The 16,903-nt window shown below is 46.8% G+C and overlaps 1 protein-coding gene across 6 annotated transcripts; it reads left to right on the plus strand.

Moving 5' to 3' along the window:
- Nucleotides 1-1,076: 1,076 nt before the first annotated feature.
- Slc4a9 (solute carrier family 4 member 9) lies at nucleotides 1,077-14,798 on the plus strand. Of its 6 annotated transcripts, none has more exons than XM_048811643.1 (22): nucleotides 1,078-1,316; nucleotides 1,648-1,808; nucleotides 2,065-2,172; nucleotides 2,601-2,656; nucleotides 2,776-2,933; nucleotides 3,206-3,293; nucleotides 3,624-3,778; nucleotides 4,121-4,237; nucleotides 4,402-4,576; nucleotides 4,731-4,864; nucleotides 5,026-5,288; nucleotides 6,566-6,624; nucleotides 6,850-7,038; nucleotides 7,163-7,276; nucleotides 8,463-8,624; nucleotides 8,773-8,951; nucleotides 9,692-9,764; nucleotides 11,313-11,381; nucleotides 11,612-11,785; nucleotides 12,319-12,474; nucleotides 12,859-12,959; nucleotides 14,550-14,798. In XM_048811643.1, the coding sequence occupies exons 1-21, from the start codon at nucleotides 1,123-1,125 to the stop codon at nucleotides 12,910-12,912; spliced, it is 2,838 nt and encodes a 945-aa protein (XP_048667600.1). In that variant the 5' UTR covers nucleotides 1,078-1,122; the 3' UTR covers nucleotides 12,913-12,959; nucleotides 14,550-14,798. The 6 variants fall into 6 exon arrangements, 5 of the variants coding, with proteins under 5 accessions (XP_048667602.1, XP_048667600.1, XP_015352264.1 ...); XM_015496778.2 differs by having other exon boundaries at nucleotides 14,554-14,798; XR_007350593.1 differs by having other exon boundaries at nucleotides 1,077-1,316; nucleotides 11,612-11,732; nucleotides 12,859-14,798.
- The last annotated feature ends 2,105 nt before the right edge of the window (nucleotides 14,799-16,903 follow it).

A 16,903-nucleotide genomic window follows, 5' to 3' on the forward strand; every position in this document is an offset into this window, starting at 1 on the left:
CCAGGAGCGCTTAACCACTGAGTCATATCCTCAGCCCTTTTTTATTTTTTATTTTGAGACAGGGTCTCACTAAGTTGTTTAGGGCCTCATTAAATGGCTGAGGCTGGCTTTGAACTTGCAACCCTCTTGTCTCAGCCTCCTGAGTTGCTGGGATTATAAATGTAGGCCACCACACCCAGCTTGATTGCCTTTTAAAAGGACTCCTGTGGCTGCCACGTGAAGGTTGGACTTTGGGCAAGGCAGAAGGAGTTGAAGCAGGAAGATTATTGCAAGAAGCTAGAAGGCCATTGAAACAATTCAGCTGAGAAATGATGGTAGCTTGTGTCAGGGTAGTAGTGCTAGAGGTGGGGAAATGTGATTGGATTCTGTATATATGTGGAAGGTAGAGTCAACAGTACTTGACAAGGGATCACATTCTCTTTTGCTCATTTAGTACAATGAGCAACAAACACCCCAATTGTCTCCTCCATCCTCAGCAAGTTAAAGGGGCAGGGCCCAAGAACATAGATAAATTGGGGGTTTCCAGATGTTGGACAAAAAAATTTAAGATACAGATATTCTCTGTGACTTGCCTCTGTTTTTCATCATTAGCTCATTTAATGGGCAGGTTCTATACCTGCTGTCTCCCTTACCCTGCCAGGTTTCTATAAGACCAATTATTTAATAGGTCCCTATTTGTCCAAATGTGTGTGTCTGTGACCCCCAGGGTGTGATGCTGACACCCCAAACAGTTCTGGATGTTTGGTGTTTGCATGTGATACAGGCTAGGGACAACATAATCTGGGGGAGTAAGTACTTAGACCTAGGTTAGCCATCTACTCCTATTTATTTACACAAAACCCAGTGGGGTCAAACCTGATCTCACAGGAAATGCACATATACACTTTGGCCCCGGGTTGGGCATTTCTGGAGAGCCTGGGGAAACCAGGCTACAAACACTCTCATGCCAACAGGGGTGGGGAAGCAAGTAGGGGAACAGTTGACCCGGTATGCTCTGGAGCTAGCAGGTCTTGTTCTGTTTGTGTTGTGCTACTGTAACTGGGGTTGAGGGTGCGTTATAAATATAGCCAGAGGGCCCCTAGAATTTCACTGCTCCTGAGACTCTGTGTGATCTTCAGTAAGATGAAGATGCCAGATGCCCATGAAAATGTTCCTGTAGAAGAGATGGACAGCAGCCTTGGCCTTAGCCCCAGCGTTGATGGCCCCTCAAACATAGACAGCAGGGAATTGGGGATATCCAAGGACCCTCTGCTCTTCATCCAGCTGAATGAGCTGCTGGGCTGGCCCCAGGCATTAGAGTGGAGAGAGACAGGCAGGTAAGTGGGACCCAGGCTAGTTCTGTGAGGCCCTTCCCCAGTTGGGGCTTCTTCCATGACCCCCTTGTTCCTCCTGTGGGTCTCCTTCCAACCTAAAATAAGGACTTTTTTTCTCTCTGCATTCTGCCTTTCATAATATTAGTGTCCTTTGCAGTCTAGCTCTGAGTTCCCCAGGTCCCAGGATGAGGGGTGACTGCCCAAGATAGGCATGCTTGGCATTACAGGGCCCATGACTCCCCCATTGCCCTATCTTCCCTGGCTTTGCTGTGTCCCAGCTCCTGGCTGTGGGAGACATTCCCCAAATAACACTATCCATCCCCCTCTACCACAGGTGGATGCTGTTCGAGGAGAAGCTGGAGGTAGGAGCGGGCCGGTGGAGTGCTCCCCATGTGCCCACCCTGACACTGCCCAGCCTCCAGAAGCTCCGCAGCCTGCTAGCCAAGGGCCTTGTACTGCTGGACTGTCCAGCTCAGAGCCTCCTGGAGCTCGTGGGTAGGCTGTTAACCTTTTCAGGGAGATGCCATTTCCCTGGGATTTTCCCCAGTCTTGGAATCTTCTAGAGCCTACCTGACCCCATCCCACCCTAGAGATTATTACAAGAAGGAGTTGGAAAGGCAGAGTGAAGAAGCAAATTCATGGGTCCCTACATTTCCTAAGACCCCTAGAAGGGAAATGAGGTGGGGAGAGGATGATATGGAGGTGCTTCAGAAAACTCTTAAGGACCTCAAGCCCCACATCTATTCTCCAGAACAGGTGATCCAGGCGGAATCATTGAGCCCAGAGCTAAGAGGACAGCTGCAGGCCTTATTGTTGCAGAGGCCCCAACATCACATCCAGACCAGAGGCATTTGTTGGGGTGAGAAGCCCTTTCCTGGGCCCAGGATCAACACCCTGGGGTGGGAGAATCCAAGATGTCCCTTGCACCTTCCTGAGACAGAAGTGGCCTAGGCTTAGCTCAGACTTCAACCCAAGACTCCTGGGCAAGTTCAGGAGCTGGTGGAAATAGGGGAAGGGATGGTTAGGAGCCCAATAGAGCTCTGTGAAGGGAGGCACTTGGTGGGTTCTGTGTCAGGGGCTTTACACACAGTATCTCATTTAATCTTGACAGTCACCCTGTAAGATAGTACCACAATTATCCCCATGTTAGTGATGAGAAAACTGAGGCCCAGTGGGAAAGAGTGTGCTTTAGTTCTCATAGCTTGTTAGAGGAAAAGCTGGTCAGGGAGCCCTGGTGGATATGCCCCCAAAGCCTGTGCTCTTGACCGCTGTATAATCCTTTTGTAGGATCTGCCCATCCAAAAAAGGCTTCCCATGATGAAAATATTCCCCTGAAGGAACAGGTTTGTGGCCCTTCATTGGGTAGGGTTGGGAGAGGAGTCAGGAATTAAAAGTTCTCATCAGTTGAGATACTGTCAGCATTCCCCTCCCCAAATAACCTTTCATACTCTGTGCCACACAGGGTCAAAACTCCCTGAGACAGAAGCTGCCTCCAGGGGCCGAGGCAGCAGCTGTGCTGGCCGGAGAACTGGGCTTCCTAGCACAGCCTGTGGGGGCCTTTGTGCGACTGCGGGACCCTGTGGTGCTGGGGCCACTTACTGAGGTGCCCATCCCCAGCAGGTGAGGCTACTGAGAAGGAGGCAGGGGTCCTAGAACTCAGAAGAAGGGCCTGTATGGGAGTGGGTTATGAGGGAATCCCTGGGTCAGTCCTCTGAAGGTGTGTGGGGGATGGGTGTAGGGATAGGGAAGGTGAGAGTGGTCAGCTCTGCAGAGCAGGCATGCAATGAGTATATGTATGGAGCTGGTAGGGAGGGCAGAGCGGTGTCAGTGGGCAGAACTGCCTTATGAGAAAGCAGCATCTGACCCTCCCTGGGGTTTGGTTCCTTCTTCAGGTTTTTCTGCCTCCTCCTGGGGCCCCCCGCACCCAGAAGGGGCTACCATGAAATGGGTCGGGCAGCAGCTGTACTACTCAGTGACCCGGTGAGCTGGGCAGGCATGCCTGTGTGACTGTGCACATAGGCTACTGTGAGTATGTGTGGACTCTGTATGTGTGACCAAGTACAGCAGTGAGGCAGAGTGTAGCTTTGTGTCTGTAGCAGGGGAACTGAAATTGCCATGGTTACCAACATAGCCTCATTACTGGCCCAATGCTGCACACAGAAGTCATTCAGTACTCATTGAATGAACGAATGCACGACTGATTTGCCTGCCTGTGTGACCTGTGTGTCTAGTTTTGAGAAACACACAAATGAAAATGCATTTGAGAGTCCAATTCTGTATTTACTGCCCATTCTGTGTTCCTAAACCCAGCAATTCCAGTGGTCAGTTCGCCGAGCCAGGAACCTTCATGACCTTCTGGCAGCCCTGGATACTTTCCTAGAAGGGGTGACTGTGCTCCCCCCAGGTCGGTGGGACTCAACAGCCCGGATCCCCCCACCCAAATGCCTGCCCTCTCAGCACAAAAGGTACCTGGGGGCCATCATTCCATACAGATCCTTCCTCAAAAGCAGTCTAGGGTCTAGAGCTACTGTGGAGGAGAGGACGGTCCTATCTTCGAATTTGAGGTCAGGCCAATCTAACTCTGATTTCTGCTCTTTCACTCTCTCGTTATTCAATCTGGACAAGTATCTTCCCCTCCCGAGCTTGGCTTTCACAGGGCGTGATATGACCTGAACCTTCTTTGCTCGCAACTCTGCCCTGTGAACCGGCCCCTCAGCGGCCACCAGGGGGCAGGGCGCCCCCAGCTCGGAGCCAAGTCGCGGGCTGGTTGGAGATTCTCCAACAGCCTGGGGTTCCCTTCTCCCTAGGCTCCCCTCGCAAATGCAGGAGGTCGAGGGCCTCTCCCGCGCGCGCAGAGCCCGCACAGAGGACAGGGACAGCCATGAGCCACACAAGCCTACCCTGGAGTTGCAGCGGACCGGCCGGTGAGGGGAGCTGCTTGGGAAGGATTGGGGGCCTGGGGAAGGGAGGAGTCATAGGGGATCCAGATGTGTGCTCGCCGGAAGGGCTCACCTGGTCGCAGGAAAAGTAGCGGGGATGGGGGCGTAAGGTATGGGAATCCGGATCACTGACGACCCACGGGCGGGAGGCTGTTTGGGGGCCTTGTCCAGGACGTGCGACGGAAGGCTCCGTGGTACCCAAGCGATTTCTTGGACGCCCTGCATCCCCAGTGTTTCTCAGCGGTGCTCTACATTTACCTGGCCACTGTCACTAATGCCATCACTTTCGGGGGTCTGCTGGGAGATGCCACTGAGGGTGCCCAGGTGGGTGGGGTGCAAAAGAGGGGTTGACACAAGCTTTGGTATCCGGGCTGCCATTCCCTTCTCCTGGAACTACGGGTGGGCTTAGGAGGCTCCCCAGAAGCTTGGGCTCCTGTGCAGAAGACTCCAGAGTCCTGAGCCCCATGCTGTCTTTCAGGGAGTGCTGGAAAGTTTCCTGGGCACAGCGGTGGCTGGAGCTGCCTTCTGCTTAATGGCAGGCCAGCCCCTCACCATCCTCAGCAGCACAGGACCAGTACTGGTCTTTGAGCGCTTGCTCTTCTCTTTCAGCAGGTAGGAGACCTCTCCCATCTCTCCAGCCCTTTACTAGTCACATCCTCAGCCTGGTCCTGGCTTGGTCAATAGGAAAAAATGAGAACTGTCTCTTTGGCTTGAGAGGCACCTGACCTGGGTTAGGTGGGGAGCAGACAGTCCTGCTGTCTCTCACCCCACAGAGATTACAGCCTGGACTACCTGCCCTTCCGCCTGTGGGTAGGCATCTGGGTGGCCACCTTTTGCCTGGTGCTGGTGGCCACAGAGGCCAGTGTGTTGGTGCGCTACTTCACCCGTTTCACCGAGGAAGGTTTCTGTGCCCTCATCAGCCTCATCTTCATCTATGATGCCCTGGGCAAAATGCTGAACCTGACCAGAGCCTATCCCATCCTAAGGCCGGGGTCTCCTGCTTATGGCTGCTTCTGTCAATACCCAGTCCCAGGAGGTGGGTTGAGGGAAACAGGGAGGGACCTTGACCAGGTGAGAACTGATGTGGGATGGGGAGGGGTTCCCCCTGGTTAAATTCAATGAAATGTGAACACTTACTTGATAACCAGCAGCACTCTTCTCCTCTATGGTTCTGAATCAATTGAGAAAAAAAGACAATAGAAAACCCAATATTGTCTTTATTTCTAACACCAATAGAAGAACATGGGTTATACTGTGGGTGAATGGGATTCCTAAAAATAAAGACAAATTAGAATTACCTACTCGGTAATGGCAGCACTGACAGAGATGATCTTGCTCCAGAAGAGCAGAGCTAAATACATGTACCAGATAGACAGCTTACTCCTGAGAAATGGAAGAGAAAGAGGCAGGGCTAGAAATACCTACCTTCATCTCCTTTAGGTAATCAAATAAATCATAGTTTTTTCCCTGGAGGGAGTGACTGACCAGGTGAAGAGATTTGGAGTATTACACTTGCATATACCCTTCCATGTATCCCTGGTGGAAGGCAACACCAGGACTGGGGAAGGAGTGTCCTCTAACATGAGCCGGATTTGTGCTAGGCATGAATAAGACCAATTTGTCCCAACAGCTTGGAAAGCTGAGATAGGAGGATAAAAGACAGGGATAGGGAGATAGAGACTTTGAAGCCAACCTCGGCAATTTAGTGAGGCCCTAAGCAACTCAAAGGGCTGGGAATTTGCCTCAGTGGTTGATTGCCTCTAAATTCAATCCCCAGTACCAAAAACACAAACAAACCCAGTTTGTGCAGTGGTAGAAACACAGATTTGGGAACAGCTCATGCATTTGGCCAACATACATTTGCTGAGCAACTGCTGGGACCTTTTTCTATGATATGCACCAGAGTTACAAATGAGTAGAGAAGTGAGGGGCAGCTGGGTGCAGTGGTGCTTGACCCTAATCTTAGGGAGTTGAGAGGTTGAGGCAGGAGGATTGCAAATTTGAGACTAAGCTCAGCAACTTAAGGAAACCTAGTTTCAAGATTAAAAAAAAAATTAAAGGACCAGGGATATAACTCAGTGGTAAAGCACCACTGGGTTCAATCCCCAGTACAAAGAGGTAGAGAGTGAGTGAGAACTTATGGAGATGAGGGCAGGAGGCAATGCCCGACATAGCATCATAGTTGGTAGTGATAGAGTCAGCAGACAGAGGAATCAGAAGTAAGAACTCTGGCTCATCTAGACCCATCAGATTAGAATCTTGTGGGGTTGGAGAAGGTTCTCAGGGGTTCTCAAGGTTCTCTCTGCTTTCCAGGAAATGAGTCTCAATGGACAAGGACAAAGCCAAAAGACAAAAATGACCTCTTAACCATGGTGAGATCCTGCTCCTGAGAAGGCCTGGGAAAGAAAGGGTGGCAGCCAAAGCAGTGAGTGGCTCTTAACTCTTCCCACACATAATCTAGGTCACTGAGGCCTATGACCAAAGACCTCCCATCCTGGGTCCTCGATGTTTCTGTGGGTCCCCCTTTCTTCAAGGTGTTTCCAGGAGAATAGTATACTTACTCTTCTGCATATAATGCTATCCGCCCTTTCATACAGGACCTTGGCCTGGTCAATGCATCCTTGCTGTCTCCACCTGAGTGTACCCGGCAGGGAGGCTACCCTCGTGGCCCTGGTTGTCATACCGTCCCAGACATCGCCTTCTTCTCCCTTCTCCTCTTTCTTACCTCCTTCCTCTTTGCCATGGCCCTCAAGCATGTAAGGACCAGCCGCTTCTTCCCCTCCGTGGTGAGTATCACCTTTCTCTCTGTGTTAGAGGTTTGCTCTTAGCCTGGGTCCTGTCTCTGAATGGGAAAGTGTGTGGAAGGAGGGGGATGGCAGGCTGGAACCTGACTATCTACCATGTGGCCAGGTACGCAAGGTGCTCAGTGACTTCTCCTCAGTCCTGGCCATCTTGCTGGGCTGCAGCCTTGATGCCTTCCTGGGCCTAGCCACACCAAAGCTCTTGGTGCCCAGAGAGTTCAAGGTAAGAATTGGGGATCGGGAGAGGGGCCAGAAGGGAAAGCAGGGCCAGCAGACCCTGGAGGAGGAGGATGCATAAATATTACCCTTTTCTGAGCTTCTTTTCTTACACATAAAAAAATAGTAATAATAATGGTTATTGAAAGCATTAAATGAAGTACTGCAGCAGACATATAAGTGAATATAGAAATATATACACAGCAGATAATTATTATATGGTAGGGGTCAGGAGGATGGGTTCTAGGTAGACAGATCTGCCACTTCCTGGCTGTCTATTAGGCAAGTTATTGCACATTTCTGAGCCTCAATTTCTTAATCTATAAATGGAAATAAATAACAACAGTTCCTACCCCATAGGTTGTTTTGAAATTTACAGAAGATCACAGTGTACAGTACTGATTATTGTGCCTGGCACATACTCTCTCCTCAGTAAATGTTAGTCATTGTTGTTATGGGTTTTCCCTACCCTTGGCATGGCCCCACCCACTCCACTACTCCCCACTCTTCTTTGCACCACCCTTCATTACCTGCTCTGATTCATTACAGCTGGAGCTCCTTCCCTAGAGCATGGTAGTGTTCAGGACAAGGCTTAGCCCAGATTCTTAGACTCTGCCTGCACATATGGAGACCTTCCACTGGACCCCCATTTCCCAGACAGGAGAGCAGAGGGGCTCCATCTAGGGCCAGGTGGCTCAGAACATTGGGCCGCTCCGCCCCACTTCCCAAACAGACGCTTGTAATCAGAGCAAATGCAGACACACCTGGCCCTGCCCTTCCCCTGTCCCAGATCATAGCAGGTCTGAGCCTGAGTTGCCCCACCCTGGATGGGGGCTATGCCCAAGGAGGAGGGCTCTATTATATACTATATACTACACCAAGAAGTATGGGCAGGTTTTATCCACCAACTTTTCTTCTTCCTGGGAGGGAAGGACCCTGAAATCCAAAGTTCAGAGCCCCTGGTTCCAGTCGGCTTGGTGCCCCTTTAAGTCACTGGGATGGTGTATTTGGAACCAGATGCCTATGCATGTGCACGTGTGATTGTGTGCACACATACACATACATACACAAATCTGTTTCCACCTAGAATTCAGTGTCTTGAGGAGGGGAGCAGGTTGTAGAAGGATACCAAGGTTGGTTGTGCAGGTGAGGTGCTCTTAGTAGACTCTCCAACATGGAATGCCCTCCCCCAGCCCACACTCCCTGGGCGTGGCTGGCTTGTGTCGCCTTTTGGAACCAACCCCTGGTGGTTGACTGTGGCAGCCACCCTGCCTGCCCTGCTGCTGTCTATCCTCATCTTCATGGACCAGCAGATCACAGCAGTCATCCTCAATCGCAAGGAATATAGACTCCGGGTAAGGCCTGCTGGGTAAGGTCTCAGACCAAGGGACAGAAGCTCCAAGGTGGGGCCTCCAATCCCTAGTCTTCCACGGAGAGGACAAAGGCCCCAGGCATGGGCTACCCTCATCTACTTCCCATTCTCCTCCTCCTCACTATCTGCAGAAGGGAGCTGGCTTCCACCTGGACCTCTTCTGTGTGGCTGTGCTGATGCTGCTCACATCAGTGCTTGGGTTGCCCTGGTATGTCTCAGCCACTGTCATCTCCCTGGCCCACATGGATAGTCTTCGCAGAGAGAGCAGAGACTGTGCCCCTGGGGAGGCCCCCAGCTTCCTGGGCATCAGGTGAGGCTAGTATTCAAGAGGCTAGAGCAAGAGATGTACAGCAAGGTGGGGCACAGGGTATGTGACAGAGTTTCTGCGTGGCTTAAACTCTAATCTTGTGCACCACAAGCACTGCAGTGGGGTAAATGGTGGGTTCTGGGAACTGCAATGGGTAAATCAGATCTTCTCTCCTCCTTCAGGCATAGGGACTGGGAGGGGCCTTAAGGGTGGAGGCAGGCAAGTGATTCCTAAAAATCCCCACTCAATGTAGAACACATGATTGATGTTACAAAAGAATTCATTACAAAAACAATTTTGTAATTGTTGGAAAACCAATCTGTCTAAAGTATATGGAATGAATTTTGTGAATTTTGAAATGTAAGGCTTTTTTGTTGTTGTTTTTTGTGGTACTGGGAATCAAACCCAGGACCTTGTGCATGCAAGGTAAGCACTCTTCCAACTGAAATGTAAGTCTTTATGGCAGTATAAAAATTACTAATTTTCCATCAAAATAAAAACAAAGAGCAGCTATGATCTTGAACTAATGGTGAGGCCTGGAAACCTCATTTTGAAGTGCTCTGCCATTTGCCGCCCACCAATACTCCACACCAAACTAAAGCCTTCACCCTGCCAGGTAACCTACTGGGTGATCCCTTTACTTTTCTCCAGCTGCCAGAGTCTATACTGGTGTCTGGTCAGGGTCTCCATCCTAGACCCAGGAACTCTCCCAGATCCGGGCTAATTTCTCCTTCTCCCCACAGGGAACAGAGGCTGACAGGCCTGGTGGTGTTCATCCTTACAGGCATGTCCATCTTTCTGGCACCTGTGCTCAAGGTACCTGGTAGGCCAGGATCAGGGTCAATGCAGTAATAACAAAACAGATAGCAAAAGCTGACACTGGTTGAATGCTTACTGTGTGACAGGCACTGCTTTCTCCATACTTGACCTCATTTTATCCTCATATTGACCCTAAAAGTTATATCAACTTTACAAACAAGAAACGCAAAGGTTAAAGAAGTAACTTGCAAAAGAGAGAGTTTCTCAGATCTGAGACCCCCAAACTCATATTCAGAAGGCTTTCTATCCAATGGAGCAGAATGTGGGCATCTAACCATCCCCTAGGGTCCAAGTGCTACCCTTGTTCCCAGCATCCCAACCAGCCTGAGACTAAGGCTTTATCATCACACCCCAGAACAACTTTGAGGCAAAAACCCTTTTCTTCTCCTTCAACAGACATTTATAGAACATGTGCTGTATGCCACTTCTGCTGGGTACCTGGAAGAAGTGAGGGCAGAGGAGTATAGAAAAGAAATATGAAACTAAGCCCTCTACCAGAAATATACACACAAACAAAAATCAAGTAATAGCAGAAGGGCTCAATAAGCCAAGATAGTAAAACACTTAAGGAGGGTGTGGAGAATGTCAGACAAGAGTCATTGGCAGGAAGACAAGAGAGGTTAGGGGAGGGAAAGGTCATGGAGGCTGGATGAGAGTGATTTAGTAGAAAGAGCCAGATGGACTGGATCATCCACTTACTAACTAGGTGACTCTCATAAACTATATGCCAAACATATAGTTCCAGGTACTGGGGATATGGTGGTGAACAAAAGAGGTCATGTCTCCATCCTTGCAGTCTGGTGAGAGAGGACATATTTTAAACAAATAAGGATCCAGGCACAACTCTGGAGACTAAAGAGTCAGGTGGATCCCAAGTTTGAGGCCAGCCTGGGCAACTTAGTGAGACCCTGTCTCAAAATAAAAATAATAAAAAGGGCTGGGAATATACTTAGTGGTAGAGTGCACTGGGTTCAATCCCTAGTACTTAAAAAGAAAAAAAGTAGTACCAGGGCTACTTTAGATTAGGTATTATCAGTGAAAGCCAAAGACCTCTCTGGGTTGTCATAAGATGAGGTATGTGTGGTGAGAGGGAATTGTCCATGAAGACATGAAGAAGTCTTATGGAAGAACATTTTAGGTGGAGTGAATAGTAAAGCAAAATACTTTTCATGGGGTAGAAACAAACTTGGCATGTTGAGTGACATAAAGGAGGCCAGTATACTGGGAACATACATAACAGAGAGGAGGAATGTGATAGATAAGATTGGAGAGGTAAGCCAGGTAATGGGCAAGTTACTTATTCTCTCTCTGAAAATCAGTTTCCCCATCTGTAAAATGCAGACAATAATATAATTCACCTCATTTTACTGATGTGAGAATTTCATGCAATCAGGCGATCAGGCATGCATGCAAAATGAGAAAAGAAAGAAAAGAAAAGGCGTGGGCAGGCTCAGATGCTGGAGGCTGGGGTTGGAGTCTGAGTTGGGGCGTCTGGGCACTGGCAGAGGTAAACTCCTTCACCAGCTCTACACTTCTTCCTACCAGTTCATCCCAATGCCTGTGCTCTATGGCATCTTTCTGTACATGGGGGTGACAGCACTTAGCAGCATTCAGGTGAGTCCATTAAAATCACCCAAAACCCCACTCCTCCTGTCTAAACTTGCCAATTACCCTTCTGCCCTGTTTGCTTTGCCTCTCTTGAGTGTAAAGAGTTGGCTGCCAGGCTCTGGATGGGGAGGAGGACAAAGGGACCTTTTGCCCCACCCCCACTGGGCTGGAGTAGCTAACAGTGACACTTTCTAGCTACCTGATTGCCCTGCTTTCCTTTTCCTCTCATCCTCCAGTTTATGAAGAGAGTTCAGCTCTTGTTGATGCCAGCAAAACACCAGCCAGACCTGCTGCTCTTGCGCCATGTACCTCTGAGCAGAGTCCACCTCTTCACAGCTATCCAGCTTGCCTGCCTAGGTCTGCTTTGGATAATTAAGTCTACTCCTGCAGCCATCATCTTCCCCCTCATGGTGATTTGGGGCAGTGTTGGGTAATCCTGGGAGTTCTGGGAGACTCTGATCCTGAGAGGGTGGCCAAGGCCTCCACAAGTGGAAGTCTATCCCCTCTCCCACTTGCCCTAGCTCTTCTTGGTTGGAAATCCTAAGAGAAAGAAAGACAGCTGAAGGATACTTACAGATAGGATAAGGCCAGGGTGCTTGATTCACCTCCTTTCCTAACCTCTTTGGGCTGATCTATGAACTCAAAACCAAACTGGAGTCCTGGGGTAAGGCAATGTTGAGGGGTAACAGAGAAGGAAGTTGAGAGCCATGGATTATGCAGTAGGACCAATCTGTTTACCATATCCCAGATGTATAACCTCTGAGAAGTTTTAATCTTTTAGGGCCTCAATTTCTTTCTCTATACCATGGGAATAAAATATCTTATAGGGATGTGTTATGTTCTGTGAAATGATACTCAATGCCTAGCATATAGGAAGTGCTCAATAAATATTACAGTTATGCTGTTGCTGCTGACAACCTTGGGCTTGTTTCTATTTCTGCAGTTGCTAGGCCTGGTTGGAGTCCGAAAGGCACTGGAATGGGTCTTCTCACCACAGGAACTCCTCTGGCTGGATGAACTCATGCCAGAGGAGGAAAGGAACATTCCTGAGAAGGGGCTAGAACCAGAGCACCCATTCAGTGGAAGTGACAGTGAAGATGTGAGCTCCAGATGGGATGACCCAGGGGAATGGGGCAGAAGTTGGGAGCACACTCTGTCCAGAAGCTATTCCTAAAGTTTAATATCTCCACTAACCGTGAAGATTTGATAAACACAATCACTCTCCTTAGCTCTATGTTGACATAGGCAGAATGGATAGTAAGGGAAATTTTTATTTGTAGGGCAGGGGTCCTGGTTTATGAGTCTATAGGGTGGAGAGGGCTGGATCACAGCTTTAAGGTGTGTCTTTTTCAACCTTGATCTGGGTTTTTATATATATCACTGGGGTTTATATCCTGTCACTGGGTCCCTTCTTTGCTTGCCTCTCTCTCTCTCTCTCTCTTTTTTTTTATTTCCAACCCATCTTTGGATCTCTCTTCCACAGTCGGAGCTGATGTATCAGCCAAAGGTCCCAGAAATCAACATCTCTGTGAATTAGCTGGAGTAAGAGTATGGGAGTGAAGATCCCAGGAAGCCAAGCATAAGGTGAGGGTGTGAGCCAAGTAAGTGCTCCTAGCGTTGAGGATGGGAAGATGGGGCTCAGGCCTTGGAAACTTCTTTGGATAATTAAGTCTACTTAATCATCTACCTGACCAGTCCTGTGTTCTCTTCATACTCCAGTACCTTATGAACCCTAGGGTGGGGGAGGAAGAAGAAGGATATTTTCAGAGGCAAGAACAAAACGGCAAGAGGGAATGGGCTTGACTCCGTGCAGTTCCGAAGTCTGGCCAATAGAGGGAGATCAAATTCACACCATGAGGGACGTGGAGGTGGAAGGGGCGGAGGATGAGAGGGAGGGGTGCGATGACAAAAGAGCCGAAAGGAGAGCAAGGAAGGATAAAGCTTAGGCTCCTCTCCCTCGCCCAGGAGGCTCCGCCTCAGCTGTGAGCCACACTCCAGACAAGTGGAGGGATCCTCTATACCATTCGTTTATTCATCCATATATAATTTTCTGAGTTTTTTTTTTTTTTTTTTTAATTAAACGAGCCTATCACTGAGTATCCGGGAACTAGAGACAGAGTGGCAATCATAATCCCTGTCTTCAGAAAGCTTAAATCCCAGTGGCACAGTGGCAGCAGGAGGATTCCAAGTTCAAGGCCAGCCTCTGCAATTTAGCGAGACCCAGTGTCAAAGAGCATATGTAGCTCAGTGGTAAAGTGCCTCTGGGTTCAATCCCCAGTACAAAAAATAAAATAAAATCCCAGTGGGATAGTGCTGGATAAGAGAAGCCCAGGATGTGGGAGGTAGTGAAGATGGAATGAGTAGGAGTTAGTGAAGTTTCTAACGGGAAGTGGTCCATAATAAGAAATCTGAAGAGAAATTAGCCAGGACACGATGGAGGGGAAATGGTCTATGCTGAAGCCACAGCATATGGAAGAACCCAAAACTGTTTGCCCTTGATGATCTGAACTTTCTTTTTAGCCAAGAACACCCTCTCCATGTCTCTACAAGACCAAGAACCCAAAAGCCCCCACCAATTGCAATGGCAAGTTGGGCGTTAGTGAAAGGGCAATTCACTGGCTGGTCCAGAACAAGATCTCCTGGGCTTATATCCCTTAGCATTCCTTTTGCTCTTTGTCCTATTGTGTCCTTGAGCCCTTGCTCTGGCCTCATCATTTCTTCTCCCAGTTCACATGTGTGTCCTCAGGAAGTTAGGACATTGTTGGCCTTTGGCTTCACTGTCAGATGCTCTCAGCTGGGGATCTGGAACAATGGGACAGGACTGAAGGGCAGCTGGCCACAGGCTTTGGGCATTTTCTCTAGGTCAGTACACATGTGTCTAGGTCATTCTTCTTGTCATCTGCAGAGAATGAATATTTCCTGGAAGGGAACAGGCAGTTTTGTTGGTGTTTAGGAAAGGCTGGTGAGCCAAAGGGATTTACTTGCTCTCTACACAATTAATGAGACCTGAGCCAGAAGCCCTTCCCATTTTGAACTATCTGTTCTCACAAATCCTCATTTATAGAATCTGGAGATTGGTCATCTTTTCTACTCGCAAAAGAAGAAAAAGTCTCTTTCCAGAATAAGGATCCCTTTATGTGAAACAGCTTATTTATTTACTTATTTTATTTTGAGACAGGGTCTTGCTAAGTTGCTGAGACTGGCCTCCAACTTGCCATCTCCTGCCTGCTTCCTGAGTCACTGGGATTACAGGCCATGAGCCACTATGGCCAGCTTGAAGCACTTTTTTATACAAATAAAAATAATCTTTCTTATTGTTTTGTTGACCACAAAAGTAAATGAAGCAACTGGAAAAATCTCAAAACATTACAGAAATGGGTAATTTTGAAATGGAAATCATTCAAGAAATAACCATTGTTCACATTTTGGTGTCTGTTGTTCAGATTTATTTCAATGGATACGTTACTATTTTTTCTTAAAAATAGTATACTATAAAGTTCTGTACCATATGTTTCACTTAATATGCACTGAGCATTTCTCCATGTCAGTACACATGTGAACTTCTCACTACCTCATTCGGTCATCTGCATAGAATAAATAATCTTATAAATTTGAAAAAGACCCCCCCAGCATATAAAGTCTTCTGCAAGTGCAAGAATTTCTCCAGAGTTCATAGCTAGGAGTGGAATTAAAGAATAACAGTGAAAAGAACACCTATATATTCCAACACTCAGGTTAAGAAATAGAATATTTCTAGTACCTTAGAAGCCTCTCTCTATATGTCCTTCCCAGACTGCATCCTCACTTCCAGAAATAGACTCTCCTACATTTGATGGTAATCATTCTACTGCATTTTTTGAAACAGGGATTGAACTCAGGGGCACTCAACCACTGAGCCACAGTCACATCTTCAGCCCTATTTTGTATTTTATTTAGAGACAGGGTCTCACTGAGTTGCTTAGCACCTCCCAAGCTGCTGGGATTACAGGTGTGTGCCACCAGGCCTGGCGATTCTACTGCTTTTTAAAAGAATTTTAACTTTCCTTATGTACCCTTACATATTTATTATTTTACATACTTTTGGATGATAAATATAAATAGAACCATAGTGTAGAATTCTTCTGTGATGGCTTCTTTCACTCAGTATGTTTGAATCAATCAAGTTGATGCATGTACTTGTAGTTTGTTTGTCTTGTTGCTATGTAGTACTCCATTGTATGTCTCCACCAAAATTCAATTATCCAACTTTCTATGGATTCAAAGAAGTCACTGGTGAAGTCAATGCTCTAGTACTTCAGCTGTGGAAAGTTTAAATAGATTCAAATTCTTTAATTTTCAGGCTATTTATTCTTTAGCCAGTTTTGGTAAGCTGTATTTTTTGGTTATTTATTATTTTTTAATTTTCCTTTTGTGGTGCTGGGATTGAACTTGGGGGCCCTTATTGAGCTAAATCCCTAGCCCTAAAATTTATTAATTTTTATCTAAGTTCTCATATTTATTGGCATAAAGTTATTTTAATAACCCTTATATAATTTTAGCTGTGATTCTCTTACCATTTCTTTTTTTTTAAATTTGTAGATGGACACAATACCTTTATTTTATTTATTTATTTTTATATGGTGCCAAGGATGGAACCCAGTGCCTCACACATGCTAGGCAAATGCTCTACCACTGAGCCACAACCTCATCCCCCCATTTCTATTATTATTTGTGCATTCTCTTAATTGCTCTTGCCTCAAGTTAGTTTATTTAATAGTATTTTCAAATAATTTTCACGTTGTTGATCTCTGTTGAATGTTTTCTATCTTATTACTTTCTTTCTTTTCTTTGTTATTCTCTTCTATTTCTTTAGGTTATTCTGTTGTTTTTCTAAGTTCTTAGCCCCTATTAAAAGAATTTTTTTTTTAGTTGTAGATGGGCACAATACCTTTATTTTATTTGTTTTTTTAATTTTTTTTAATTGGTGCTCAGAATCGAGCCCAGTGCCTCATGCATGCTAGGCAAGGGCTCTACCACTGAGCCAGAACTTGGTCCTATTTTGAGCCTAATTAGAATGCATCCTAATGTAAGCATTGCTGTCATAATTTTCCTCCTGTTTTAATTACATCCTATAATTTTGATACATTATATTCTCAACATTTTAAAAATATTTTTATTAGTTATACATGGGCACAATGCCTTTATTTTACTTGTTTATTTTTTTATGTGGTGCTGAGAATTGGACCCAGTGCCTCACACATGCTAGGCAAGTGCTCTGCCACTGAGCCACAACCCCAGCCCCTTAACATTATTTTTAAGTATTTTCTATTAGATCCACAAGCTATTGAAAGTGCATTTTTAAATGTTCACATATATTATTTCCCCCTTAGTTATCTTTTTTTTTTTTTGTAACTTATTTCTAATTTAATTGCATTTAGAGATTTTTGAGGCTAACTTTATGGCCTGGCATATGGTCGAGTTTTGTAAATATTCCATGGGTACTTAAAAAGAATGTTTATTCTCTTAATTGTTAGGAGCAATATTATATT

The sequence above is a fragment of the Marmota marmota genome, unplaced genomic scaffold (assembly GCF_001458135.2).
Source record: "Marmota marmota marmota unplaced genomic scaffold, marMar, whole genome shotgun sequence".
Taxonomy (NCBI): domain Eukaryota; kingdom Metazoa; phylum Chordata; class Mammalia; order Rodentia; family Sciuridae; genus Marmota; species Marmota marmota.

Bases quoted from the DNA above. Each gene is read 5' to 3' on its own strand.
- Slc4a9 (XM_048811643.1), top strand. From the start codon at position 1,123: ATGAAGATGCCAGATGCCCATGAAAATGTTCCTGTAGAAGAGATGGAC. The intron at 2,934-3,205 runs GTGAGGCTACTG...TTCCTTCTTCAG, and splicing joins GAGGTGCCCATCCCCAGCAG to GTTTTTCTGCCTCCTCCTGG. The intron at 11,786-12,318 runs GTGATTTGGGGC...CTATTTCTGCAG, and splicing joins CCATCATCTTCCCCCTCATG to TTGCTAGGCCTGGTTGGAGT.